At 42.5% G+C, this 27643-nt stretch overlaps 1 protein-coding gene across 8 annotated transcripts in view; it reads left to right on the plus strand.

Annotated features, from left to right (window-relative positions):
* Positions 1-26585, plus strand: part of LOC126334978 (pre-mRNA 3'-end-processing factor FIP1) — a 92884-nt gene extending 66299 nt beyond the window's left edge. For 2 of the 8 annotated variants that reach the window (XM_049997775.1, XM_049997770.1), the window contains exons 7-8: positions 16795-17039; positions 26341-26585. In XM_049997775.1, the coding sequence (XP_049853732.1) occupies positions 16795-17039; positions 26341-26488 (393 nt within the window). In that variant the 3' untranslated portion in view covers positions 26489-26585. Of the gene's footprint in view, positions 1-16752; positions 17040-26340 lie in introns of all 8 variants that reach the window. The other 6 variants (XM_049997769.1, XM_049997774.1, XM_049997768.1 and 3 more) reach the window with 3 other exon arrangements.
* Positions 26586-27643: the final 1058 nt, after the last annotated feature.

Below are 27643 nucleotides of genomic sequence, written 5' to 3' on the forward strand. Positions count from 1 at the left end.
AACAAAAAGAATGAGCTAGAAGGGATAATTCCACTACATGATTGTTTCAGTTTGTGTAGGTACAAAAATCCAAGTACTTCACCATAAATCATGACTAACTTTCAACAAAACAAATACTAGAGCAAATAGAAATGTGGTACAGGAAATGAGGTTTGCTGTTAAAAGGTACTTCTGTAACACAAATGAAAGTGAAAAGTGCATGACAGTAATTTTTTTGAGTGTGTAGTTAGCAAACTGTAGGCTTTTAAAAGATGTATATATTACCAAAATGGTGTCCAAAAGAACAGACACCATTTTGATCCTGTGGCTATTATGAATCAAGACAAGGGAATGCATGACATTTACCTGCTAGTGGCTCATAATTTACATCAATGGGGAAAGTTAAAGATTGTGCCATTCCGAAATTCAAACCCCCAGGGCTCCTGCTGACTAGGCAGATGTTTCTCCACTAAGCCATCCAGACCTAGTGATCATCACAGCTGCACAGACAACCCTGGCATGCCTCCCATGAGGCCCAATTTATCCACTAATTCACATACTATTGACTTAGTGCCCATGCCCATTATTTTCAATACTCACAACATTTCACCAATTACTGTAAGAATTAGTGTGAGGTGTGCACCTGCACTAAAAGGATCATTGGCCACCATTGCCTTTATTGTATACATGTTTGTTTTTTCAGACATGCCCACAAGAAGCCAAATGTCATTAATTCCTCTGTATGTTGATTCATAATGGCATCTGTTCTTTCAGACGTGTGCAACAGAACAGACACCACATATATAATTTAGGTGAGGCTAGTCAGTGATCACTTCAGTGCAGATGTCCATCACCAAACTGTTACGGGAATGGGCTAAACACAATGAGTAGTGAGGATAATGGGCAGGTGTATTACACCAGTAGTGTTTGAATTAGTTGAAAATTTTGTCTATGGGAGGCATGCTAGGGTAGTGAATGCAGTTGCAATGGTCACTGTGTCTGTATGACTTAGTAGTTAGAGCGTCAGCCTAGTGAGCAGGAGAGCTGGGTTTGAATCCCGATCTAGTACAAATTTTCGACTTTCCCATTGATGTATATCAGTGCCCACTAGCAGCTAACTGTCATTAATTCCTTTGTGAGTATCAAAAGATTTATTTGTGCGTTTTATCAATGGTACATCTGCAAGTTACACCACTTACGAGTTACCATTATAAAGATGAGCTACACAATTCATAAAATACACGATTAAATGCTTTTCAGCTTTATTTTGCCTTCTCCATGTATATTCAAATAAATAAGTCAAACAACTCTTTGCACAGCCTTGGTCCTTGTAAGATTTATTTAACAGCAGCCCACGTTTCTTCAGTGCTGTTTGTCTGTGCTCCTGTAGTTGGGATTTTGATATGGAGTCTGTGGTTTGTGGAGAAGTGCTTGGAATCCATCACTTAGGCACTTGTATGAACCAAAACATTTAGACACTATAACTGTCCCGAGTAAGATATTTTCTCATATCATGTCCAAAAGTACCTCCATCGAGTTTTCTTTGACAAAACATAGTAAACACTTATCCGTGGCACTTTCAATAGCACCAAATACCCACAGTCATGTTGCACTATTTCTTCTCCCAAATTTTCTTCCCCATCTATGGATTCTTGCCCCCAGGGGACTCATGGCTCTTCTGTGAGTTTGTGCGTGATGCACTTCTGGCCCCAAGTTTTTGTGGCCCTCGCTTTCTTCCCGGTCTGTGTTTCCTTTCCTTTACCCCTCCCCCCTGTCCTCACTCATTCCCCTCTGCTCCTGCCTTCCCCTCTCATGGTGTCGTTGCATACATCAGCCTGGCTGTCTTTCTGGTTTCTGTTATCTCATGTGGTTTTGTTCCTCTTGTTTTCTCTTCACCTTTCCTTTGCCCCTCCCCCCCCCCCCCCTTTTGGGGTTTGATCTCCCCTTCTAAATTTTGTCCCCGTAGTGTGACCCAACCAGAGAACACCACCTTCATAGCATCTTCAGTGAGTGACCTTTTCACGTATTCCATCTTTTTCTTGATACCATTGTCCTTTAACAGTTTATAAACAGCACAGTAGCCAACCTGTGTGTTGGGGTTGTTATGTATCCTTTTGGTTGATCGCCCTAACAACACAGGGATTACACTTCTAATATCCGATTTGTTAACTTCCCGTGTATGTTTAAGAGCGGTTACTTGTCGCTATCTAGAATTGGAACTTGCAGCAGCAGCAGCCACCATGCCAGACGTCCCTTGCTGCGGTTGTGTGGTGCCCAGGGGGAGACCGCAGATTGGAGTAGGTGGAGTCAGGATGTGTGCTTTGTGTATGAAACACATTAAGCTTCAAAAAGCTGGCCATTCTTCTCTGGCCATCTCTCTAGTTGACAATGGAATTTCAGTGCTGCTTCTTATGACCCTGTTACCTTCCCTTCCCTGACTACCCCTTGGGAGGAGGGCCAGGCTTACTGGCTTAGGGTGAAATCCTTTCCCCACTGCCTGACCTATAACAGGACTGAAGGGTCACTTTCGCCACCACAAAGCCATTGTTTTTTGTGGAAACTATCAAAGTCAATTTTAGTGAAGTATACTCTCTGAGTATGGGGCAGTTGGGCTTGCTGTTGGTCAAAACTACTTCCACCATCGAGTCTGCAGCCGTTTGTGCCTGTGACCATCTTGGCAACATCCCATTGTCCTGTACTCCTCACCATTCTTTGAATATGGTTCAGTGAGGCATCCTTCAAACTCATAAGCATTAATTTTGTTCAGCCTGTTCAGAAATGCTGTAAGGGCAGTCGCATTGATACCAGCACCTTTCTCTAGACCCTCCCATAGGAGGGCCGGGCTATGGTTTATCGGTGTGATGTAAAGCTGTCCTTCCCAGCACTCATGAGGTTTCTTCGGTGTTAATGTTTTGGGCACGTCTTCCCGCTGTACAGTGGGCACTCTATGTTCTGAAAGTAGACAGCTTCTCCATGAGGAGAGCCCCTTTGTTCTGCCGCCCACCTGCGTTAATTACTAACCATAGCTATGGCATAGGAAAGCAGGAGCTGGGACTAACCAACCAAAGGGGTGGGTAGGGGGAGAGAGGGGTGGGGGAGCCCAGAGTCAACCACAAGACTACTGACAGAGGGCAAAACAGATATCTCCAATGGATCCAAGAGGAGCAGTGTGGAAGGGGCAGTTGAGTCATAAAGCAAAACTGGTATCTTTTGCAAACAATACTATTGTTGCTATAAATCCCACTTGAGAGAAAGCAACAAAAGAGTCAGTAAATCATATTTTCCAAAGAATAATTAAGAGGTTCTCTGAAAACGGACTCTCCCTAAATTTTCAAAAAACACACTACATTCGGTTCTGTATAACATATAGAGCCATACCATCAATTGAAGTAGCGCGTGATAAGGAGTCAGTAAGTAGGGTAGAATGCTCCAAATTATTTGGTTTACATACTGAGAAAACCTTAACTGGAAGAATAATATTACTGATCTCCTCAAATAATTAAGTTCAGCTACTTTTGCTCTCTGTATAATTACTAATCTTGAAAACAAACATATCAACCTCCTGAAATATTTTGCATATTTCCACGGAATAATATCGCACTGAATAATTTTCAGCATCTTAAATAGTCTGTCACAATTTGAGACAAATAGTGACATGCGTACGTACAACACTACAGGAAAAAAATGACCTTTATAACCCAGTGTTAAAGGCGTTAGTTGCTCAGGAGTAGTTTTACATATGACAACAATTTTTGATCATTTGTCCAATAACATAAAATATCTGGCAGGTAGTGAAGCAAGTTTTAAATCTAATTTAAAACCATTCCTGAAAAGCTTTTTTTTTTCAAATGGTAAATCCAAGAAATGGAAATGGGGCACCAGTCAGGTGCTCGGCATTGAGATTGAGCTCTGGACTGCAATGGACAGTAGTAAGGCAACAGGAATTCACTACCTGCGATTTAAGGGGGCTGAATCAAAAAACGATGAGTCCAGGCAGAATTGCAGTTGATGGCATGCGGGAGCTGTTATTCCACAGAGGTCACCAAGTGGGAACAAGCCCAGATATAGAACTCGTCCACATACAGAACAGGAATGACCAATGGTTCAACAGAGAAGAAGGATACATAATACAGAGCCCTGTGGAACACCATACTCTTGGGCCTGTGGGGAGTTGATTGTGGAATGACAGGAACTGGTGAATAAAAATGAAGAGGGAGATCCAAATACCACACTCGAGCAGTGTAAGATATGATGGCACCAAGTCCCAAGTTGTCTCATAGGCCTTAGGAAGATTGAAGAAATTTGTGACAAGGTGGCAGTGCTGACAAAAGCTCTACCAAACTGCAGTTTCCAATTGAGGCAGATGATCAATCGGAGACTGTTCCACCCAAAAGCTACTCTGGTAGGGGCAACAAAAGGTCCTGAGATTGGAAGAGCCAACGAACCACGACCCATTCAAATAACCTGCAGGGGACACTGGTGAGACTGATCGGATGGTAACTACAGAGGATCAACGGATCGTTACTGGGCTTGATGACAGGAACCACAATATAGTCCCTCCACTGAGAGGGAAAACAGGTTGGAGCAAAATAAGGTTAAATATCTGGAGAAGATATTGTTGTTTTGGATGATTGAGGTGTTGAAGCAATTGTTTATGGATGGAATCGAGGCCATGGGCTGAATGGTGGGAAGGGGGGAGGGGCAGGAGTTCCCATTCAGTCAAAAGCTCACTGTAGGATTCTGCTTGACAAGGACTAAAACATACAGGGTGATTATAATTAAAGTTAAACTTTCAAAACTCTGTAGAAATAACACCACTGGTCAGAATGCTGTCAAATTGCAACTGAATATTATCAAACATGAGGAGAAATGTATGGCAGAAGAAAAAAAAAGTGTGAAAATTGATCAATAGATGGCGCTGTACGTGTCAGAATATGTAAATGAAAACACCTGTCCTGCACACAACCCTCTGAAGTTCGTGTAATGACACTGGGTACATGGCTTTTCCTCCTTTTGTGTCTGTGGCACTCATCATGATTGTCTCAATGGATGATCGCGCTCTGCTTGTAAAGTTGCATTACAAGAATGATAACTGTGCACATGTCACTCTGCAGAAATTCCGGACACAAAAGATTTGGGGGGGGGGGGGGGGGGGGGGCCTTCATCCGATGACTACCGTGGGTCTGGAGAAAATGATTCAGAAATTCAAAAAGACTGGTTCTTTTGGTGTGCAACCTGGCAGAGGGAGGAAATGAATTTATTGAACATCAGTGGAAGCAACGGCCAGAGCAATGCAGGAGGAGATGAGTGGTGGTGCACAAATGTGTAGCACACAAAGAATTGCCCAAACATTGGACATACCCGTGAGCACGGTGCATAAAATCCTACGAAACATCCTTCTTTGCTATCCATTCAAAATAACCTGTTTGCATGAGTTGCTTCCTGTTGACCTGCCAGCAAGAGAGAGAGACCTTTGCTTTAGAATTTCTTGCTCGCATGGAAGTGGACAATGATTGGCCGTGGAAGATTTTGTGGACAGACGAAGCCGACTTCCATCTGACAGGATATGTCAATACACAGAATTGTCGAATGTGGGCAACAGAAAATCCACACACAAATCAACCAGTACCACTTCATCCTGGAAAGGTCACTGTGTAGTGCAGGTTTACGACATGATTTATCATAGGGCTATATTTTTTCGAAGAGAAAGCTGCTTCTGGTCCCGTTACCTGTACCGTCACTGGTAAGCACTAGGAGTGTCTTTAGCCCAACCACGTCATTCCAGCTCTCCAACAGCGTGGATGGGATCATTTTTATGCCAGATGGTGCACTTCAGCACATTGCAAATCCAGTTAAGCAGTTGCTGAAGCGCCATTTCATAAATGCTAGTATCATCAACCACAATTTCCCTACAGCCTGGCCATCCCGATCACCTGATCTTAATCTGTGTGACTTCTGGCTGTGGGGCTATCTGAAAGATGTTGTGTCCAGTGTTCTGATTGGAAACTTAGCTGCATCAAAGGTACACATTGTGCAACACATTCTGAACGTGATCCCGAAAACACTTCTGTCACTTCTGGAACACGCTGTTTCTCAATTTCAACTAGTTGCAGAAAACGATGGACAGCGTACTGAACATTTTGCACCAGTCACATGGAAATTAGTAATCTGATCTGATTTTGATTGATGCTCTTTATGCAACTTTTGGCCTCAGGGTAATTAAAAACCGATTTATCCCATCTGATGCGATATGGCCTTGCTTATATAACTAAAAGTACCACACCTGTACACCTATGCACAATGAGTAGCACAGCTTATTCAAATGTACGCTTTGGTCATCGTTGTATGATTCATTTGCCATTTGTCGTCAACCACTATAAAATTATGATGCTTACGGAGCTATCTATTGCTACATTTTGTAACTATTTATTTTTCTTCTGCCATACATTTTCTCCCTTCTCAGATCATATTCCGTTGCAATTTGATGTCATTCTGACCAGTGATGTTATTTCTACAGCGGTTTGAAAGTTTAATAATAATCACCCTTTATTTGGGAAGCATCAGCCCACAGTTTATGGAGGAGGAAGGCACATGGATAGGAAACTGCTGCCATTGCAAGGTGTTCTGCAAGAACTGATGGACCCATACAAAGGCCACCCAGGAGGGCAGGGCCATGATGCCAAATGAACATTGGTTAATATAGGAGAATGCAGAGTGTAGCGAACACCTGTGATGATAGGAAAGGAGAACCTAAGGAGGAGACAAAGCATTCCCAACATACCCACTTGCTCTGTTTGTTTAAGTCATGAGCTTTGGTGTGAAGGTGTTCAAAGATAATAAGAATGGCAGAGGATGCATGCCACTTAAGGTATTGCAAAGCTCAGTGGCGATAATGGATGGTGATGTGAATAGCTGGGTTCTACTTTAGGACTGTCTGGGCAAAAGGGATCCATCGAGGAGGAGACAGCAATGCCAGTGGTGCAAACAATTGTGTCGGATGGGTCACGGAAAACTTCATCAGCACAACTTGACATGTTGTGATAGATATATAGAGGCCAACCAATGTGATGGACAGCCCTCCAGGATAACCTGATCATTGGATGGTGGGATGGGGATGAGAGAATCAATGGCAAGTGGTCGCTATTGGAGAGGTCATCATACACAACTAGTGTAAGGAAGGGTCGAGGTCCACAAGAAAATTGTCCATGAGGAAACCCTGATTAGATAAAAAGCATTGCCCCACATGGGGTGAAAGGTATTCAAATCACCAAGTAGGTGAAAGGGAAGAAGGGAGGGATGGGGAAGCTGCTGAAGGGGGGCAGTTAGGGCAGGTGGCCTGTCGGGAGGAAGATGGAGACTGCAAACCGTGACTGCAGAGTACAGCAATTGCTTCCATTGTGGTGTGAAGGGGGATCCATGTACAAACAATGTCGACAAGCACCAATGTGCAAACATCACTGGAAGCCATCAAAGGGCCAACCTGGTTCTGACAAAGCGAGGAACCACTAAGGCCCAGTGAGTGAGTACAAGTAAAATGACATTCTTGGATAACAATACAATCTGCAGGGTAAAAGGACATAACTGCAACTTCGGAAGGCAATAGTAACATCCATTACAATTGCACTGAATAAGCACGAAATGGGGATCCAAATGGGAAGTGAGTAGGCAGAAGCCAGTCATGCTGCTGGATCACCATCCATCACCAACAAGGACAGGGTGATACCCATAAATAAAGAGGTCAGACTTAGGCCGTGAGGGGGAGGGGGGCTTGTTGTGGGACTTACGTTTCTTCTTCTTCTCCTCATTCTCTTTAATAGATTAAGGGGACAGGGGCCAGTGAAAGACGGAGAGAGCATAGGCAACCTTGAGGTGCACATACTGTAGGTCCTGTGGCCGACTTTTTGTGGCAGAAAGGGCTCAAGGTGTGGCTCCATCTGTGGAAGGTGGCAAAAAAGAAAGGGGACACTTCTCTGGATGGGTACGAAGAGTGGCATCTGGAGAGGAATGTGTCGGAACTGCAGGGGAGGGAGAGAGGAGAGGGTTGAGATAAGAGGGAAGGAGGAGGGGGAAGATACGTAATAGTGCCAAGGCTGGAAGTCACAGACACAGGGTAGGACTCTCATACTTCCAATAAGTCTCAGTGTAGGATGAGCAATCAATGGTCTTATAATTCTGTATCTTCTTTCTGTTCTTAAAAACCGGGTAATCCACTGAGGGTGCAGGGTGATGGACTTGATAATTAATACAGGTGGGCGGCAGAACAAAGGGGCTCTCCTCATGGAGTAGCTGTCCACTTTCAGCACATAAAGAGCCCACTGTCCAATGGGAGGACATGAACCCAAAACATTAACACTGAAAAAAACCTCATGAGTGCTAGGAAGGACAGCTTTACATCACACTGATAAACCATAGCCCTGCCCTCCTCTGGGAGGGTCTAGAGAAAGGTGCTGGTATCAATGCGACTGCCGTTACAGCATTTCTGAACAAGCTGAACAAAATTAATGCTCCCCCATTCCAGATTGGCCTGTAGTTCCTTATGAGTTTGAAGGATGCCTCCCTGAACCTTATTCAAAAACTGGTGAGGAGTACAGGACAATGGGATGTTGCCAAGATGGTCACAGGCACAAACGGCTGCAGACTCGATGGTGGAAGTAGTTTTGACCAACAGCAAGCCCAACTGCCCCATACTCAGAGAGTATACTTCACTAAAATTGACTTTGATAGTTTCCACAAAAAACAATGGCTTTGTGGTGGCGAAAGTGACCCTTCAGGCCTGTTATAGATCAGGCAGTGGGGAAAGGATTTCACCCTAAGCCAGTAAGCCTGGCCCTCCTCCCAAGGGGTAGTCAGGGAAGGGAAGGTAACAGGGTCATAAGAAGCAGCACTGAAATTCCATTGTCAACTAGAGAGATGGCCAGAGAAGAATGGCCAGCTTTTTGAAGCTTAATGTGTTTCACACACAAAGCGCACATCCTGATTCCACCCACTCTAATCTGCGGTCTCCCCCTGGGCACCACACAACCGCAGCAAGGGACGTCTGGCATGGTGGCTGCTGCTGCTGCAAGTTCCAATTCTAGATAGCGACAAGTAACCGCTCTTAAACATACACGGGAAGTTAACAAATCGGATATTAGAAGTGTAATCCCTGTGTTGTTAGGGCGATCAACCAAAAGGATACATAACAACCCCAACACACAGGTTGGCTACTGTGCTGTTTATAAACTGTTAAAGGACAATAGTATCAAGAAAAAGATGGAATACGTGAAAAGGTCACTCACTGAAGATGCTATGAAGGTGGTGTTCTCTGGTTGGGTCACACTACGGGGACAAAATTTAGAAGGGGAGATCAAACCCCAAAAGGGGGGGGGGGCAAAGGAAAGGTGAAGAGAAAACAAGAGGAACAAAACCACATGAGATAGCAGAAACCAGAAAGACAGCCAGGCTGATGTATGCAACGACACCATGAGAGGGGAAGGCAGGAGCAGAGGGGAATGAGTGAGGACAGGGGGGAGGGGTAAAGGAAAGGAAACACAGACCGGGAAGAAAGCGAGGGCCACAAAAACTTGGGGCCAGAAGTGCATCACGCACAAACTCACAGAAGAGCCATGAGTCCCCTGGGGGCAAGAATCCGTAGATGGGGAAGAAAATTTGGGAGAAGAAATAGTGCAACATGACTGTGGGTATTTGGTGCTATTGAAAGTGCCACGGATAAGTGTTTACTATGTTTTGTCAAAGAAAACTCGATGGAGGTACTTTTGGACATGATATGAGAAAATATCTTACTCGGGACAGTTATAGTGTCTAAATGTTTTGGTTCATACAAGTGCCTAAGTGATGGATTCCAAGCACTTCTCCACAAACCACAGACTCCATATCAAAATCCCAACTACAGGAGCACAGACAAACAGCACTGAAGAAACGTGGGCTGCTGTTAAATAAATCTTACAAGGACCAAGGCTGTGCAAAGAGTTGTTTGACTTATTTATTTGAATATACATGGAGAAGGCAAAATAAAGCTGAAAAGCATTTAATCGTGTATTTTATGTTTTGTGTAGCTCATCTGTAGAATGGTAACTCGTCAGTGGTATAACTTGCAGATGTACCATTGATAAAACACACAAATAAATCTTTTGATACACACAAAGGAATTAATGACAGTTAGCTGCTAGTGAGCACTGATATACATCAATGGGGAAAGTCGAAAATTTGTACCAGATCGGGATTCAAACCCAGCTCTCCTGCTCACTAGGTAGACGCTCTGACTACTAAGTCATACAGACACAGTGATCATTGCATCTGCATTCACTACCCTATCATGCCTCCCACAGACAAAATTTTCCACTAATTCAAACACTACTGGCGTAATACACCTGCCCATTATCCTCACTACTCATTGTGTTTAGCCCATTCCCGTAAAAGTTTGGTGAAGGACATCTGCACTGAAGTGATCACTGACTAGCCTCACCTAAATTATATATGTGGTGTCTGTTCTGTTGCACATGTCTGAAAGAACAGATGCCATTATGAATCAACACACAGAGGAATTAATTTGGCTTCTTGTGGGAATGTCTGAAAAAAAACAGAACACACGTATACAATCAAGGGAATGGTGGCTAATGATCCGTTTAGTGCAGGTGCACACCTCACACTAATTCATACAGTAATTGGTGAAACGTTGTGAGTAATGAGAATAATGGGCATGGGCACTAAGTCAGTAGTAAGGGAATTAGTGGATAAATTGCGCCTCACGGGAGGGATGCCAGGGTTGTCTGTGCAGCTGTGATGATCATTAGGTCTGGATAGCTCACATCTACATCTACACTTATACTCCGCAAGCCATCCAACGGTGTGTGTCGGAGGGCACTTTACGTGCCACTGTCATTACTTCCCTTTTCTGTTCCAGTCGCGTATGGTTCGCGGGAAGATTGACTGCCGGAAATCCTCTGTTTGCTCTCGAATCTCTCTAATTTTACATTCGTGATCTCCTTGGGAGATATAAGTAGGGGGAATCAATATATTCAATGCCTCATCCATAAATGCATCTTCTTGAAACCTGGACAGCAAGCTACACCGTGATGCAGAGTGCCTCTCTTGCAGAGTTTGCCACTTGAGTTTGCTAAACATCTCCGTAATGCTATCACTCTTACCAAATAGCCCATTGGCGAATTGCGCCGCTCTTCTTTGGATCTTCTGTATCTCCTCTGTCAACCCGACCTGGTACAGATCCCAAACTGAAGAGCAATACTCAAGTATAAGTTGAACAAGTGTTTTGCAAGCCACCTCCTTTGTTGATGGACTACATTTTCTAAGGACTCTCCCAATGAATCTCAACCTGGCACCCGCCTTACCAACAATTAATTTTATATGATCATTCCACTTCAAATTGTTCGTTACGCATACTCCCAGATATTTTACAGAAGTAATTGCTACCAGTGTTTGTTTCCACTATCATATAATCATACAATAAACGATCCTTTTTCTTCTATGTATTCGCAATAGATTACTTTTTGTCTATGTTTAGAGTCAGTTGCCACTCCCTGCACCAAGTGCCTATCTGCTGCAGATCTTCCTGCATTTCGCTGCAATTTTCGAAATCTGCAACGTCTCTGTATACTACAGCATCATCCGCGAAAAGAACTTCCGACACTATCTACTACATCACTTATATATATTGTGAAAAGCAATGGTCCCATAACACTCAGCTGTGGCACACTGGAGGTTACTTTAACATTTGTAGACGGCTCTCCTTTGAGAAAAACATGCTGTGTTCTGTTTGCTAAAAACTCTTCAATCCAGCCACACAGCTGGTCTGATATTCCATAGGCTCTTACTTTGTTTATCAGGCAACAGTGCGGAACTGTATCAAATGCCTTCTAGAAGTCAAGGAAAATGGCACCTACCTGGGAGCCTGTACCTAATATTTTCTGGATCTCATGAACAAATAAAGCGAGTTGGATCCTACACTTTTGCTGTTTCCGGAATCCATGTTGATTCCTGCAGAGTAGATTCTGGGGTTCCAGAAATGACATGATACGCGAGCAAAAAACATGTTCTAAAATTCTACAACAGATCGATGTGAGAGATATAGGTCTGTAGTTTTGCGCATCTGCTCGACGACCCTTCTTGAAGACTGGGACTACCTGTGCGCTTTTCCAATCATTTGGAACCTTTCGTTCCTTTAGAGACTTGCGGTACATGGCTGTTAGAAGGGGGCAAGTTCTTTCATGTACTCTGTGTATAATCGAATTGGTATCCCGTCAGGTCCAGTGGACTTTCCTCTGTTGAGTGATTTCAGTTGCTTTTCTATTCCTTGGACACCTTATGTCGATGTCAGCCATTTTTTCGTTTGTGCGAGGATTTAGAGAAGGAACTGCAGTGCGGTCTTCCTCTGTGAAACAGCTTTGGAAAAAGGTGTTTAGTATTTCAGCTTTACGCGTGTCATCCTCTGTTTCAATGCCATCATCATCCCAGAGTGTCTGGATATGCTGTTTCGAGCCACTTACTGATTTAATGTAAGACCAGAATTTCTCAGGATTTTCTGTCAAGTCAGTACATAGAATTTTACTTACGAATTCATTGAACGCGTCACACGTAGCCCTCCTTATGCTATCTTTGACATCATTTAGCTTCTGTTTGTCTGAGAGGTTTTGGCTGCGTTTAAACTTGACGTGAAGCTCTCTTTGCTTTCGCAGTAGTTTCCTAATTTTGTTGTTGATCCACAGTGGGTTTTTCCCCGTCCCTCACAGTTTTACTCGGCATGTACCTGTCTAAAATGCATTTTACGATTTCCTTGAACTTTTTCCATAAACACTCAACATTGTCAGTGCTGGAACAGAAATTTTCGTTTTGATCTGTTAAGTAGTCTGAAATCTGCCTTCGATTACTCTTGCTAAACAGACAAACCCTCCTCCCTTTTTTTATATTCCTATTTACTTCCATCTTCAGGGATGCTGCGATGGCCTTATGATCACTGATTCCCTGTTCTGCACTTCCAGAGTCAAAAAGTTCGGGTCTGTTTGTTATCAGTAGGTCCAAGATGTTATCTCCAAAAGTTGGTTCTTTGTTTAATTGCTCAAGGTAATTTTCGGATAGTGCACTCAGTATAATGTCACTCGATGCTCTGTCCCTACCACTCGTCCTAAACATCTGAGTGTCCCAGTCTATATCTGGTAAATTGAAATCTCCACCTAAGAATGTCACATGTTGAGGAAATTTAGGTGAAATGTATTCCAGATTTTCTCTCAGTTGTTCTGCCACTAATGCTGCTAAGTCAGGAGGTTGGCAAAAGGAGCCAATTATTAGCCTAGCTCGGTTGTTGAGTGTAAACTCCACCCATAATAATTCACAGGAACTATCCACTTGTACTTCACTACAGGATAAACTACTACTAACAGCGACAAACACGCCACCACCGGTTGCATGCAATATATCCTTTCTAAACACCGTATGTGCCTTTGTAAAAATTTTGGCAGAATTTATTTCTGGCTTCAGCCAGCTTTCCGTACCTATAACAATTTCAGCTTTGGCGCTTTCTATCAGCCTTGAAGTTCCTGTACTTTACCAATGCAGCTTTGACAGTTTACAATTACAATACAGATTACGGCTTGGTCCCCGCATGTCCTGACTTTGCCCCGCACTCTTTGAGGCTATTGCCCTTTCTGTACTTGCCCGAGGCCATCTAACCTAAAAAATCACCCAAGTCCATGCCACACAACCCTGCTACCCGTGTAGCCACCTGCTGTGTGTAGTCGACTCCTGACCTATGCAGCAGAACCTGAAACCCCACCACCCTATTGCGCAAGTCGAGGAATCATCATGGGTTGCACCATTTCGACATGTGCCAACTAACAAAAAAAGAATTATGTATTGTAACTTTATTTTTTGAGGTAATACTTAAAACCTTGACTGCTTCCATGGAAACAATAAAGTTAAACATATTCAGTTAAGAAATTGTGGTTAATACTTGTGCAGTCTCAAGTGAAATTTGGTCTGAGAATGAATAAAGGGGTAAATTTTTTTTCTGGATCAAGCATTAGTTAAAATTAGTGCTTTGTTACTTGAGAATTTTAACTGAGCACATAATATTTCTCAACATGTTCCAGCCTCAGAAACAAATGCTCATGACTCTACAGAGTAACACTGTCACAGTAAGAAGCCAATTAAGCTTTTATGAATGGTTAATCCCTCTAAAAATATTGTAACTGAACACACTTTGCCAGCATCCATATTCCTTCTCTGCTGTTTATGTATATATGGACTGATTTATTGCCTTTCCTCCCCACTAACTGAACTCCCTCGTGTCTTGAGGAGGAGGAGGAGGATGGGGGAGGGAATGACTGTCCATACCCTAAGTTAACAACACTTGCAAGACTGTGCTTAGATCCACAGAATAAACACTAAGAAAAAATATAAATCTTTTAAATAGTCTTCAAATATTTGCATGTGACTCTTCATTGGTGCGGTATACTCTCATTTTAATTAATCAACCAACTTAGTAGTCTTCTGTGATGTGAGTCGTTCATATTTGCAGTTGTAACTGATCCTGTCTTTTGTGTAAATTGCTTGTTCTGTAGTAATGTGGTGAAAGTGGATTTTTCAGATAAAATTTCATATTATGAATATGAAAATAAACACATGGCTTAAATAATAACCTAAAAATGATTAACTATGAGCAAAGACAACCACTTGTTGTCTAAAGGTAGCATTGGATAGCATATAAAAATGACGTGGTCACTGTTGTTCAAGTTATAAACATAAACAAGATGTTTCTATCTGATACCCAACACTGTTTCTTTTGTGATGAGTATTTGCCTTTCCTCATCCCATTTTGGAAATTCCCAGTTGGATTTTTAATTAGCATGAGAACTGTTTTATAAATGAAAGAAAAGTTTGTATGATGCAACAGATATCATGGCACAATTTTTTCCGAGTATTGATTGCAAATAATCACAAAACTATGGGTATATGGGCTAGCCTTATTTGCCACAGTAATGTCTTAAGCAATTTATTATTGATTTTCCATGTGCAGTCTGTCTGTATCAGTGCTGACAACTCACTAAAATTATTTGCAGTTATGGGTGGGTGGTTACATATAAATCTTCCCAAGTGCAATCAACCCATTAAAGCTGATTTTTTTTATTAGTCTGTTAATTACTTACGTGATAAACTGTTACATTGTTATTATCAAAAAAAGTAAACTTTGAGGTACCATTAATTATAACTAATTTCAAGAGTATTGCTTGGAAAGATAAAAGCACCAGAATCAAGCTGGCTTGGTCCTGAAATGACACCCAAATTAACTGTAAGCTGCTCAGATACCAGTAGTGGTGGTGGTGATTTTCGTCATCTTTTAACAATTTACTTCTCATTATATAAGGAGGTACTGTGGACAGGGAAGGAGACAGAAGGCGAAGTTTGGCAGAGATCTTTCATCGCTATTCTCACATATACAAAGATATTCTACACAATTGTTGAATTTTATGGTATTAAGAAGGCAGCTTAAGGAGACTGAAGTTATTTATTAATCAGTCCACAGCTACATTATCCAAACCACCTTATGGTTTCTCTTGGTATCATTTTTTCTTCTTACATGTGCCATTCACAACTGGTGTATAGAAAGAACAGCAAGCCACCATCGATGTTTGATTTTAATCAATTTCCCTGCCGTATATGTTGACAAAGTAATATGGTGCCCGATTCTTGGAATGGAAGCTCTGACAATATTTACAATAAACTTCTTATTGATGCACAACAGCTCTCTTGTAATGTCTGTCACTGGAGTTTGATGAGCACCTCTGTGACGTACTTGCGCTTACAGAACAATTCTGTGACAAAACACACCTCTCTATCTCCTTTTTCAGTTCATACTCGTGAGGATCCCATGCTAATGGGAATACTTAAGGATTGGTTGAACAGTACTTTTGGAGGTTGTCTCCTTTTAAGTTGACTTTCATTTGCTTAAAACTCTCCTAGTGAATCTCAGTTAGGAAACTACCTTCACTGCACGTGGTTGTATACAGTCATTTCACTTTAAATTACACAAACTGCACAATATTTAAGGCAGGTGCTTGTGGTCTTCAACTGCAACTGAAAATGACAAACTCAAGGATTAAAAGCAGCTGCTTCAGAATACTGCGCAGTTTCCACAATATTGTCTGCTGTTACATTTGAGAACCATTCAATCAAAACAGTTACTGTTTTAATCTAAGTCAGTTGCAAATGACTTATGAATAATTTTAAGCAATTGCAGCTAATTTCTTAATGTTGTGAGGTTCTTAATGTTGAAATCCATACTGGCGGCATGGGTGGGGGACTAATAAACGACCCCAGATGCAGATCATGCGTCAGAAGTGTGCAGCTGCAGTAATGAATATCACAAATGAGTCAGGGAGCGATGTTAGTGTCAGAACTCATATTGGAGAGGCTGTCATAAAGGTCTGATAAGGCGCAACAACATCATGCCCGCGAGCATTTGTGTGTGTGTGTGTGTGTGTGTGTGTGTGTGTGTGTGTGTGTGTGTGTGTGTGTGTGTGTTTGTGTTTTTTCCTTTTATATTTTATTTAATCTTGCTGGTTATTATTATTCTAACTTTTCTATTGATTTTACTTTAGAAACTGGATGTTTCGTTGTACCTCACAGTTCCATCTTTCTAGAAAATAATTTCATTCATGTCCTTTGGCTGCCAAATACGTTCATGGAGATTCAGCAACAGCATGGAAAAATTTCAAAACAGAAATAACGATTTACCTGTAGCAAGGCTACTTTGCTTGACAGACATGGCAGCCAACACCTGTACCTGTTGCCTCTGATGTGAAGGTGCTCACTCCATCGCCGATGGTCAGCCACTTGCCTCCAGTCATCTCCGCAACATCTGGTGGACTGCCTCCGGAAACAGCCAGCCAGGATTCCCGCAGTTCTTTGAGAGACCATGGTGACGACAACGCATCTGTGGCAGGCGGCAGAGCTGAATCTATTACAAAAGATTCTTCTGAGAAGGAGCCCAGAGAGAGGACCAGAGACAAAGACAGGGACAAATCTGAAAGGCATCGAGACAGGTATAGGTACATGATCCAGGATTTTACTAACATTATTTTGCAATTTGGTCTGCTTTGTTAAAAGTGAACTTCAGTAAAAACTTTAGAGTAAGAGTAAGTGACACTGTTTCACTAAGGCAGTAAAACACACACACACACACACACACACACACACACACACACACACACACTCCCTTTAATGTTTAGTGAGTGGTTTCACACACATCTATATTGTAAGCTTGATAGAAAAGTACTGTGTGTATATTGTTGATTGTGATTCTCTATTTTAATTAGGCATTACGTAATCAAGATATCGGTACCATATTGCCATTTTTGAGATTCATTTTAACCAACATCTCCATATTCTTTTAATTTAAACAGAAGATGTCATTGTTATTGCCAGACTCCTCACATCAGGCCATTCAAAAATTAGAGTCAATGTCTTTCAAGTAGTTTTAGCATTTGAAAATTCACAGAGTATAAAATCAAACTGAATTGGCAACATTTACTTGAAAACCGAATATGATGTGTTTTTGAAATTAATTACGTTGTTGGACCTTGTCTTAGTGACCACTTGTACTAGTGCAGAACTGGCTCACAAGATGGTCAAACTGATGCAGTTTCTGTTATGTCTTTAATTTTCTCATGTTTGTACAAGGGTTGTACCAAAAGTAAGGTTCCCATATATTTTACAAATAGAAAACATTGTTTATTGTTATTGATTTATACATCGTTTAAAAGCTTACAGTTTTGTCTATTTTTCAACACTGTCTCCATTTTTTTCTAAACTCTTTTGTAGACAGTGCTCTGGCATTCGTATTCCTAAGTCAAAGAAGTCCCGTCTCCAACCTGCTGAGAAAGCATGTGACCTCTGCTCAGACTTCGTCACCACTCTTGACGCGTTTGCCACCTCAGTGTTCCTTTAGCTTAGTGAAGAGGTGATAATCTCTGGGGGCTAAGTCTGGGCTATATGGAGGATGGGGCATAAGTCCTTCCAAATTTCTTCAAAAGTTCCTGCGTTTGGCGAGCGACGTGGGGTTGAGCATTGTCGTGAAGAAGCACTACTCCCTTCTTCAGTTGTGCTCTCTGGCAATTCTGGATTGCTCAGCAGAGTTTGGTCAATGTTTCACAATATCTGTCTGAGTTTCTTGTCGTCCCAGGTTGCATAAAATTGATGAGAACCCCCTTCCAATTCGAAAATGCAGTTGCCATAACCTTTCCTGCCGACTGTGTTGTTTGAATGTTTTTGGTGGTGGGGAACTGGAGTGACGCCACTGACGAGATTGTTGTTTGGTTTCAGGAGTGTAATGAAACACCTATATTTCGTCTCCTTTGATGATATAGTCCAACAACTTCTCCTTGTTGCCTCCCCCATTGCATTATTGAAGAAACGTGCGAGCACAGTCAAGGCGTTACTCCTTGTGTCTATCAGTCAGCATCTGGGGGACCCAGCAAGCACACACCTTGCAATAATACAACGTTTCTGTTAAAGTTCTTTCAGTTGTGCCATGGGAAGCTTCAGGAATGGGGTCAACAAGTTCACAGACAGTGACCCTCCGATCTTTGAGCAGCTCACTATTGATGTTCTGGACAATTGCATCCGAAACTGCGGGTTTTCCACTCCGTTCTTCATTGTGAACCTCTTTGCAGTCCTTAGCAAACGTGGATGTGCTAAACGACATGCACTCTTCACCATAAACTTCAGTCAATTGCCGATAAATCTCCACGGGTGGTAACTTCCTTGCGTGGAGAAACTGGATTACTGCTCGAACCTTGCACTTGGCAGGAGCGGTGATAAACACTTCCATTTCTGACAGCTGCCAAGCCAACACTGAGCAATGTAGTGAATCGCAGACAGGAGGGATCAAGAGTGGGGGAACCACTGCGCACGGCACTGTTGTCGGATTTAGCCTAGAACCTTTCCTCGAGGCTATAGCTCATTGGAAATCCTACAACACTCATATTATTGACAAAGCCGCAGTGCAGAAAACCCCTTTGACTCAGTTGTATGGATGGACATCCATAGTGCTTGTTTATCGTAAGGTATTCAGTCCTGTGTAGAGGAAGGTGATAAAAAAGTTTCTGTGCCAGGAGTACAAGTTTGACATATTACAGAACAGCACCATTTGCTATGGATATACCAACACATGGGACCAGTGTTGTAGTACATAGAAGATGTAGCTTTTGATTAAATAATATATACATGCAGAGCAGAAGACTTCCCAGGTAACATATCTGATTATATAGTCTCCATCTTCGGAAATGCAGGACAATATGCAATTGAATCCTGAAACATGAATTATGGCAGCAGAATTAACAGCAGTTTTAATTGCACTTATGTATGCTTACCAAGCATTAATCTGAATACCTTAATGGCTGTATTATGCCAGCCATTATTGTGCCTTTAGATGACTGTGGCCTCTCCTTTTTGCTGAATTGTTACATTTACTCATTAAACTACTAAAATATTTGTGTCGGTGATGCCATTATAGACCTGCAAGTTGCTTGAGAAACTGAAGGTTGTGAAACCCTGGAATTTGTTTGTGAGTAAGTACACATTCTAATTCACCTTACCGCCAAGGGAGCTCGTGCTTCTTTCGTGAGTTCGTGCATAGTGCACATGGGTCCCCGAGCTATTGGAGCCCATCCTTCCTTCTCTGATTGCATTTTTGTCACTGTGCTCCTCTCTCCCTAACCTCGCGCCTTCCCTACTAACCCCTACTGCCCCTCTCTGTGTTCTGATTTGTGTCGACCTGGCTATCCACCTAGTTCCTGTACTGCTTTCAGTTTTGTTCGTCCTGCCTGTTCTCTTTCATCTTTTTTATCGTTTAGGTCCCTGTGTGAAGTTTGACTTCCACTTCTAAATTTTCTGTTTGTAGTGTGAGCCATTTGGGGGAAGAACACCCTCCCTCGCATCTATGTTGTGGATTCCTCTGCCTCCTTCCTTCCTTCCCCTTCATCCCGCTAGATCACCAGCACGTGTAGCCAGTCCGTGTAGTGGAGGTGTTGTGTACCCATCTGGCTGAGTCTGCTGACAACACAGGAATTACACTACTGATACCTGAGCTGTTTCCTCCCCCCATATTGCCAAGGAGTGGCTGCTTGTCTTCCTGGAGCATTTGAACTCCCAGCAAGGATGGCCCTTGCTGTGCTGGGTGGTGCCCACGGGGAGTGGTTGGTATTAGGGCTGATGCTTGGTGCATGAATCATATCAAGCTGCAAAAATCTGGCCATTCATAAACAACGGTCTCTTCAAATGGTGAAGGATCATTCAATGCTGCTTTGTAAGCCCCAGTAGCCTTCTCTTCCTTGATTACACCCTGGGAGGAGTGCCAGGCACACAGGCTGGGGATGGAACACTTTCCTCACTACCTCATGTGTACTAGGACAGACGGGGACACATTCACTGCCACAAAGCCATTGTCTTTTGTGGTGAGTATAGAGGACAAGTTTGGTGAAGTGGAGTCTCTTAGTAAGATGTGGTAGGGCCCCCTGTTGACCAAATCTTCTAATGCCATCCAATCTGTAGTTCTTCGTGCGTGTGATCATCTTGTCAATGTCCCAGTGTCTATTACCCCTCACCAGTCTCTGAATATGGTCCAGGGGGTGATTTTTAATAGGGACCTCATCCTGCAAACTGATGAGAATAACTGGGCTAATCTGGAACGATACCACGTTCGTTTTGTTCGGCGTGTACCACTTTGCAAATGAGGTATGTGTCCTTTCTGATAACCACCCACAGGTGGGATACCTGGTTGGAATGCATTGTACTTACCTTTGTCGAGATCTTCATTTGCACACTGGAATGTGCCGCCCCCCCCCCCCCCCCCTCTTGGATGGTGCCTAGACCACGGATTAGGACTAACCTATTCCAGGGTCCTAAGGTGTCTGTTGCCCCTATGGTCTCCTGGTGTCTTGTACGTTCCATTCTTGCAGAGTTCCAAAGTGTACCATCTTTTACACTGATGGTTCTTAGACAATAGATAAGGTGGGATTCGCTTTCATGTTTTCTACTGGCTTAGAACACCATTTATTGCTGGGAACATGTAGTGTGTTCACAGCAGAGCTGCTAGCCATTAGCAGAGCACTCCATTTTCTTACTCAGACCTCCCTCCACAGTGTTATAATATGTACCGACTCAACAAGCAGCTTGCAGGCTATCGACCGATGCTGCTCTTGTCACCCTTTGGTCTCTGTTGTGCTTACCTCCTCTCTCCCTTTGGCCGTGCCTCCTGCTCAGTTGTTTTTCTTTAGGTCCCAAGTCGTGGGCATCCCAGGGAATGAACTGGCTGACTGTTTGGCTAGAGAAGCAGTACTTAGCCCCTCTTTCCCTTTCATGATTCCAGCTGTGGATATGTGGATCTACATCAAATACTCTTAGCCCAAAAGTGGAATGACGCTACTGCTCTCAGTAATAAACTCCACACAAGCAAGGAGACCACTGTGGTTTGGCACTCTTGCTTCCGCTCCTCTCAGTAGTAGTCCACTGTCTTATGCTGTCTATGCATTGGCCATACCAGGCTCACCCATTGTTTCCTCTTATGTAACGAACCACCCCCACAATGTGGTTGCGGAGTCAGACTGACGGCATCCCATATATTGCTGGAATGTCCCCTTTTTTTGACCGTTTGTGCTAGGTATAGTCTTCCAGATTCCTTAATTTTAATATTAGCAGATGATTCATGGATGGTTGAAGTGGTCCTCTGTTTCCTCCGTGAAAGTTGTTTTTATTTTCATATATAAGGTTTTTATTTTCAAGTAAAAGGTTTTGCTTTACTATTGAAGCAGGGGCAGTGTGGTTGTGGTAGGGGTCACTCTTCATGTTTTCTCAGACTGGAACCCATGACAACTCCCCCTGTAAAATCTCTCTTTTATCCCTCTATTTTTCCAGTTTTTAGATTTGATCTACCATTTTACCTCATTTTATAGTTTGACTCCTCTGACTGGATGCGTCAACTGTTATCGGATGCTCTCTCTTCCATGAGTAACTTGGAATTGCAGGACTGGTGACCTTGCTGTTTGATCCCATAACCCCCTCCCCCCCCCCCCCCCTCCTTCCCCTCAACGAATCAATCAAATTCACTTTGGGGCAAGCTCATGCTCTGTGGCTGCTTGTGATGTATATGAAAGACTCTGAAAACTTAAGAATAAATGACACATGGAGTTGCAGACAGGCACAATGAAAAGACTGTTACATAAGTTTTTGTCCAAAGCCGTCATCAGTAAAGAAAACAAAAGCCAACACGCAATCATACAAGCAAGCACGTCACACACATGACTATAATCACCAGCAGCTTGGGTGCCACCTTTAACCCTACACCCAAATTTAACCCTGTCAGACTTTTCAAAGACTTACTCTCCTCCTGATCCCTGCAATCAAAACACTTACTTGCACCAATTCTTCCATCAAAAGCCAACCTAATCCCAACAAAGAACCCTGCCTCTCCCAGTCCATACCACCAACCACCTGCGATCCTCCCTTCCCACCACCTAACGACCCATTGCTTATCTCCCAGGAATTCCTTACTTTCAATGTGGCCTCACCATCCTTTTCCAGGCCCCTTCCTAAGAACAATCTTTCAGTAGAAGAAAGGGCAGCCATACACAGCCTCAAATAAATCTTTGTCCACTCAACCTCCCTGCAGACAAAGGTTCTACCAGTATCATTATGAACTGCAGTGACTACCTAACTGAAGACTTGTGCCACTTATGTGATTTCTCCTCCTATATACTTTGACTGAGTGATCCCATCCCGGAATTCATACATAACATCCAATCTTTGCTTAAAGCCTTAGTCCCTTCCTTAACCTCTCCCCTGAATCTCCTTATCTCCTCACCCGCCCACCTTCTATGTGCCCGCTAAAATCGACAAACACAGCAATCTTGAATTCCCCATTGTAGCTGATTATTATGCCCCCATGCAAAGGAATTTCGGTCCTCATTGACCAACACCTCCAACCAGTTGCCCGAAATCTAACCTCCACATCAAAGATACCAACCACTATCTTCAACATCCCCACCCCTTTATCTCGTCACCATTGTTGCTGCTTCCCTATTCACCAGCATCTTTCATGCTCATGATCATGCCACTATTGAACATTACCTTTCCCAACATCCTTCAGACTCTAAACTCTCTGCCTCATTCCTCATACTCCTATACACACAAATCCACAGCACAGTCATGGGCACACACATGGCACCCTCCTGTGCCATTTTGATTATGGGTCATCTAGAGGAAACCTTCCTAGCATCCCAAAACCCCAAACCAGTGATCTGGTTTCTGTTCATTGATGACATCTTCATGATTTGGACTCGGCCTTAGACATCCTATCCTCACTCCTTCATAACCTCAACACCTCTTCACCCACTTCCCTCACCTGGTCTTCCTCAGTCTGCCATACACCTTCCTGGATGTTGACTTCCTCCTCTCTGATGGCTCCATCCACACCTCTGTCCACATTAAACCTACCAACCATCAATAGTACCCGCATTTTGACAGCTGCAATCCCTCCCACACCAATAAATCCTTCCCATACAGCCTGGCCACCTGGGGAAGGCATATCTGCAGTGATGAGAACTCCCTTGTTCAGTATGCTGAAAGCCTCACCAAGGCTTGGACAGATAAGCACTATACCACAAACCTAGTGTGCAAAAAGATCTTCTGTGTCATTTCCTCCCACCACCTCCAAGAACCAGCTACAAAGGAGTGCCCCCTTCATCACCCAATATCGTCCTGGACTGGAACAACCCTACTACATCCTTCATCAGGGTATTCATTACCTATCATCATGCTCTGATATCAGGGATTTCCTCTCTAATATCCTTCCTACACCACTGAAAGTGGTGTTCCATAACCCATCCAACCTCCACATCTTAGTCCATCCCTGTGCTGCTCCCAATACCAAACCCTTGCCACAGTGATTGTAACCCTATGGAAGACATGGGTGCTAGAGCTGCCTAGTCCACCCACAAAGTACTTCCTATTCCAGTCCTGTAACAGGTTTATCTTAGCCCATCACAGACCAGGCTACCTGTGAAAGCAGCTGTATCAGATATCAGCTCTGCTGCAGTCATTGCACAGCTTTTTATAGTGGTATGACTACCAACCAGCTATCCGCTATAATGGACAGCCATCGCCAAACTGTGGCCAAGAGCAATGTAGACCATGGCTCAACATGCAGCTGAATATAACATGCTTGATTTCAGTGGCTGCTTCACAACCAAGGCTGTCTGTATCCTCCCCTCCATCACCAGCTTTTCTGAACTGTGCAGGTGAGAGTTATCCTTACAACAAATTCTCCACTCCCAAAATTATCCTGCTTCTAACCTACAGTAACCTGTTGTTCCCACACCCTCCTGCCAACAGTCACCCCCGCCCTTTCCTATAACGTCCTCCCTATTCATGTCGACTCTTCCTTATTGTTTTCCACCCTGTGCCAGCACGCCCACCTGTCTTTCTCCTTCCCTGCTCCTCTCCGCTTGTGCTCCCCGTTCCTGCCCACGTTCTTGCCTCGCAGTCTCCTATCTCTGTGCCTAGCAACCTTGTCACTCCTCCATGTAGTCCCTGCATGCTCCACTTGACAGCATTCTTCTCTCCTCCCACCTATTTACTGCTCCATCACCCTTCTCCGACCCACTCCAGGTTGCTTGCTACTTACGTTTAATGTGATGGTTGGTGTGAGGTGCTGGTGGTGATCATTTGTGCGTGAGATGTGCTTACTTGTATGAATGTGTGTATGTTTTATTTTCTGAAGAAGGCTTTGGTCAAAAACTAAATGTGTAACAATCTTTTTGTTGCGCCCGTGTGCAACTCATCTGGTTATCTTTATGGTGAGCAGAAATCTATACCTTTTGTAATATTGTTGATATTCCATCCTGCAGTTCCGCTTGTTCTGTTTAGGATACTTTGAGCATTCATTGCTGTAGTCAAAGGCGTAGTGCAGACTGTGAAACTTGGTAACATAATGTAGACTATGGTGATCCATATATATTCTGTCACAGTACAAAAATTTTTGCAAGATGTAGCAGCAGATAATTGGGACGTAGGTTACCATCAAGCAGTTTCATGGCATAGTTGGGAAAAATTTATTATTGTTTCGCTGTCATTTGGAATGAAATCGTGCTTTTTATCAGAATACAAGCAGGAGCAAATGTAGTGACTGAATGATTTAAACTGGATATTAGATTCAGCATTCCTGGCAGAAGTAACAGTACATCAGATTATTTCAGTTTATGGCTGCACTGGAGAGTGCAGCTGATAGCTGAATGTTTATGAAAAAGCTAAATTTAATTGAAAGGCAACTGTTCTGTGCAGATTTAATATTTTTCAGTTTTCTTACTTTGTTAAGCTTTCTTGAACATACATGTTCCAATTATTAGTAATTTAAAATAAACCCATTTGTAGATTTGGTGGTTGATTTACAGCTTTTGTTAAAGTGGTGTGCATTAAGTCAAGAAACATTTCCAAGCCCATAGAAAAGCATGTAATGTGTTGTTTGTTCACTTAATTCTAAATACTATTTCCGTAGCCATGGGAAGAATAAAAAACAAATGAATAATAGTGTGTTAGGTCCTAACAGTTCAGTGGATTCTGTGTTCCAGTGAAGCTAATGCTTTTGATACCTGATATTCACTGGTTTCCAATAGAAAATTTCAGATTCCAGGGTCCTTATAAACATACTAAATAGTGGTGATAGAACGGTGTTCATATTTCCTTTATTTCTTATTTCTTATTCCTTATTATATCATAAGTCTGGATGTATGATTGAATGGTAACTGTGTGCGACACATCTGCTGGCCTGTTACAATAGCTCTCAAGACAACAGTATGTTGGCCCCTTTAACCGTTAATCATGAATAATAATGCAGTGTCATTTTAGCAATGAAAAAATAGGTACCCTTGCCAATTTCGGCTGTAATTTAGTGTAAACTTATTCCTATGTTACCTGTTTGTCTGACTCATTTTCTTTATTTTTCTTAATAGGACCTTTTAATGACAGTATTCTCGTTGCTATTAATAACATAATCTTTAAGAAGCAAAAGTTTGTTACAGTGCCCAATATATGACATATGGCCTATAATTTTTTTTACCCAAAACTGGTTGAAAAACATTGGCTAACTGCCTCAGAGATACTTGAGGAGTGGAAACTATTAATTTATTATGCACCATAAAAACAAAAATTATGAAAACACATTAATACTGGAGTTACACACAATATGCCTACGTAAGCTTTCAACACATCCCACATTATATTAGGTATTTTTTATGAATGTGAGCCATGAAGCAAGCAGCAAACTTGCTAATTTTTTGCAATTTATTTTATGTCCAGATCTCATCGACACCGTTCAAGGAGCCGTAGTACAGAGAAACGTTCCAGGCGACATAAAAGTCGCAGTCGTAGCCCAGGTCATCGCAGTCATCGGAAGAAGAAGTCACGTCGTTCTGACCGTGAGAAGAGCAAAGAAGAAAGTGAATAATGTGCTCCAAACAAGATAAATACACATTGACGAAAACTTTAAAATGTGTAACATTAATTATCAAGCAGTAAATAATTTTTATTTCAATAAGCAGAAATGGGTTTTTGTTTCCACAGCTCACACCTCCCCAAAAGTCGTTTACTCCAAAAGTGAAGGATATGTTTTGAGCATATATGCCATATTGCAAGTGCTTACACTGTGGAACTTTTTAATTTGGAAACTAAACAGTGTACACAGTTAGTCATTTCATTTTATAAAATCTTCTTCCCAACTTTTCATTACTGTCCTGAGGCAATTCGCGAGTACTGTATGACAGAAATATGATTTTCTATTATGAGTGAGAATGAATTCATCGACGTACTGGTCAGAAATGAACCTGTTTTTTGACATGGCGCCATTTAGATCGATATAGAGGGTCCCTTAACTTTGACGTGTGTGGGCTCTAATTGTGTACTACAATTCTGGAATGTCTGCAAAATGCTCGTCTGTAGCTACCATAGAACCTTGAATTATCACAAAAATTATCCTATCTGCAGATTTACTTTGATGCAGTTATGAAAAGAACTTGGTGGGTACCAGACCTGATGTTTCTTCCTACAGAGTTGGCACCTTTTTTGAAAATGGCACAAGTGTTACAATTAGTTCAGTTAGAGGGTAGTAACAGAATGTTTTTTGCAAAAATACGGTAGAAGTAAAGGAGACCACTCACTAAAAAGCAGAAATGTTGAGTCGCCGATTGAGTAGCAATCCTTTCTTGAGCTACAGCACAAATACACACAGATTGTTTTTCAAGTAATTACTTAGTGGTTGAAACTTCCTGGCAGATTAAAACTGTATGCCCAACTGAGACTTGAACTCGGGACGTTTGCCTTTCGCAGGCAAGTGCTCTACCATCTGAGCTACCAAAGCACGAATCATGCCTGGTACTCACAGCTTTACTCCTGCCAGTACCTCTTAACCTACCTTCCAATCTTTACAGAAGCTCTCCTGCAAAAATTGCAGACTAGCACTCTGTTGCAGAGTGAAAATCTCATTCTACTTAGTGGTTCTCTGTCAATGGAATCTGTCTTAATTTAGGGGGGAAAATCCAGTATGTTTAGTAGTGTGCAGTGAACAGAGTAACAACAACAATTAGTCTATCACTTGAGGTCACTG

This window comes from Schistocerca gregaria, chromosome 2 (genome assembly GCF_023897955.1).
Source record: "Schistocerca gregaria isolate iqSchGreg1 chromosome 2, iqSchGreg1.2, whole genome shotgun sequence".
Lineage (NCBI taxonomy): Eukaryota > Metazoa > Arthropoda > Insecta > Orthoptera > Acrididae > Schistocerca > Schistocerca gregaria.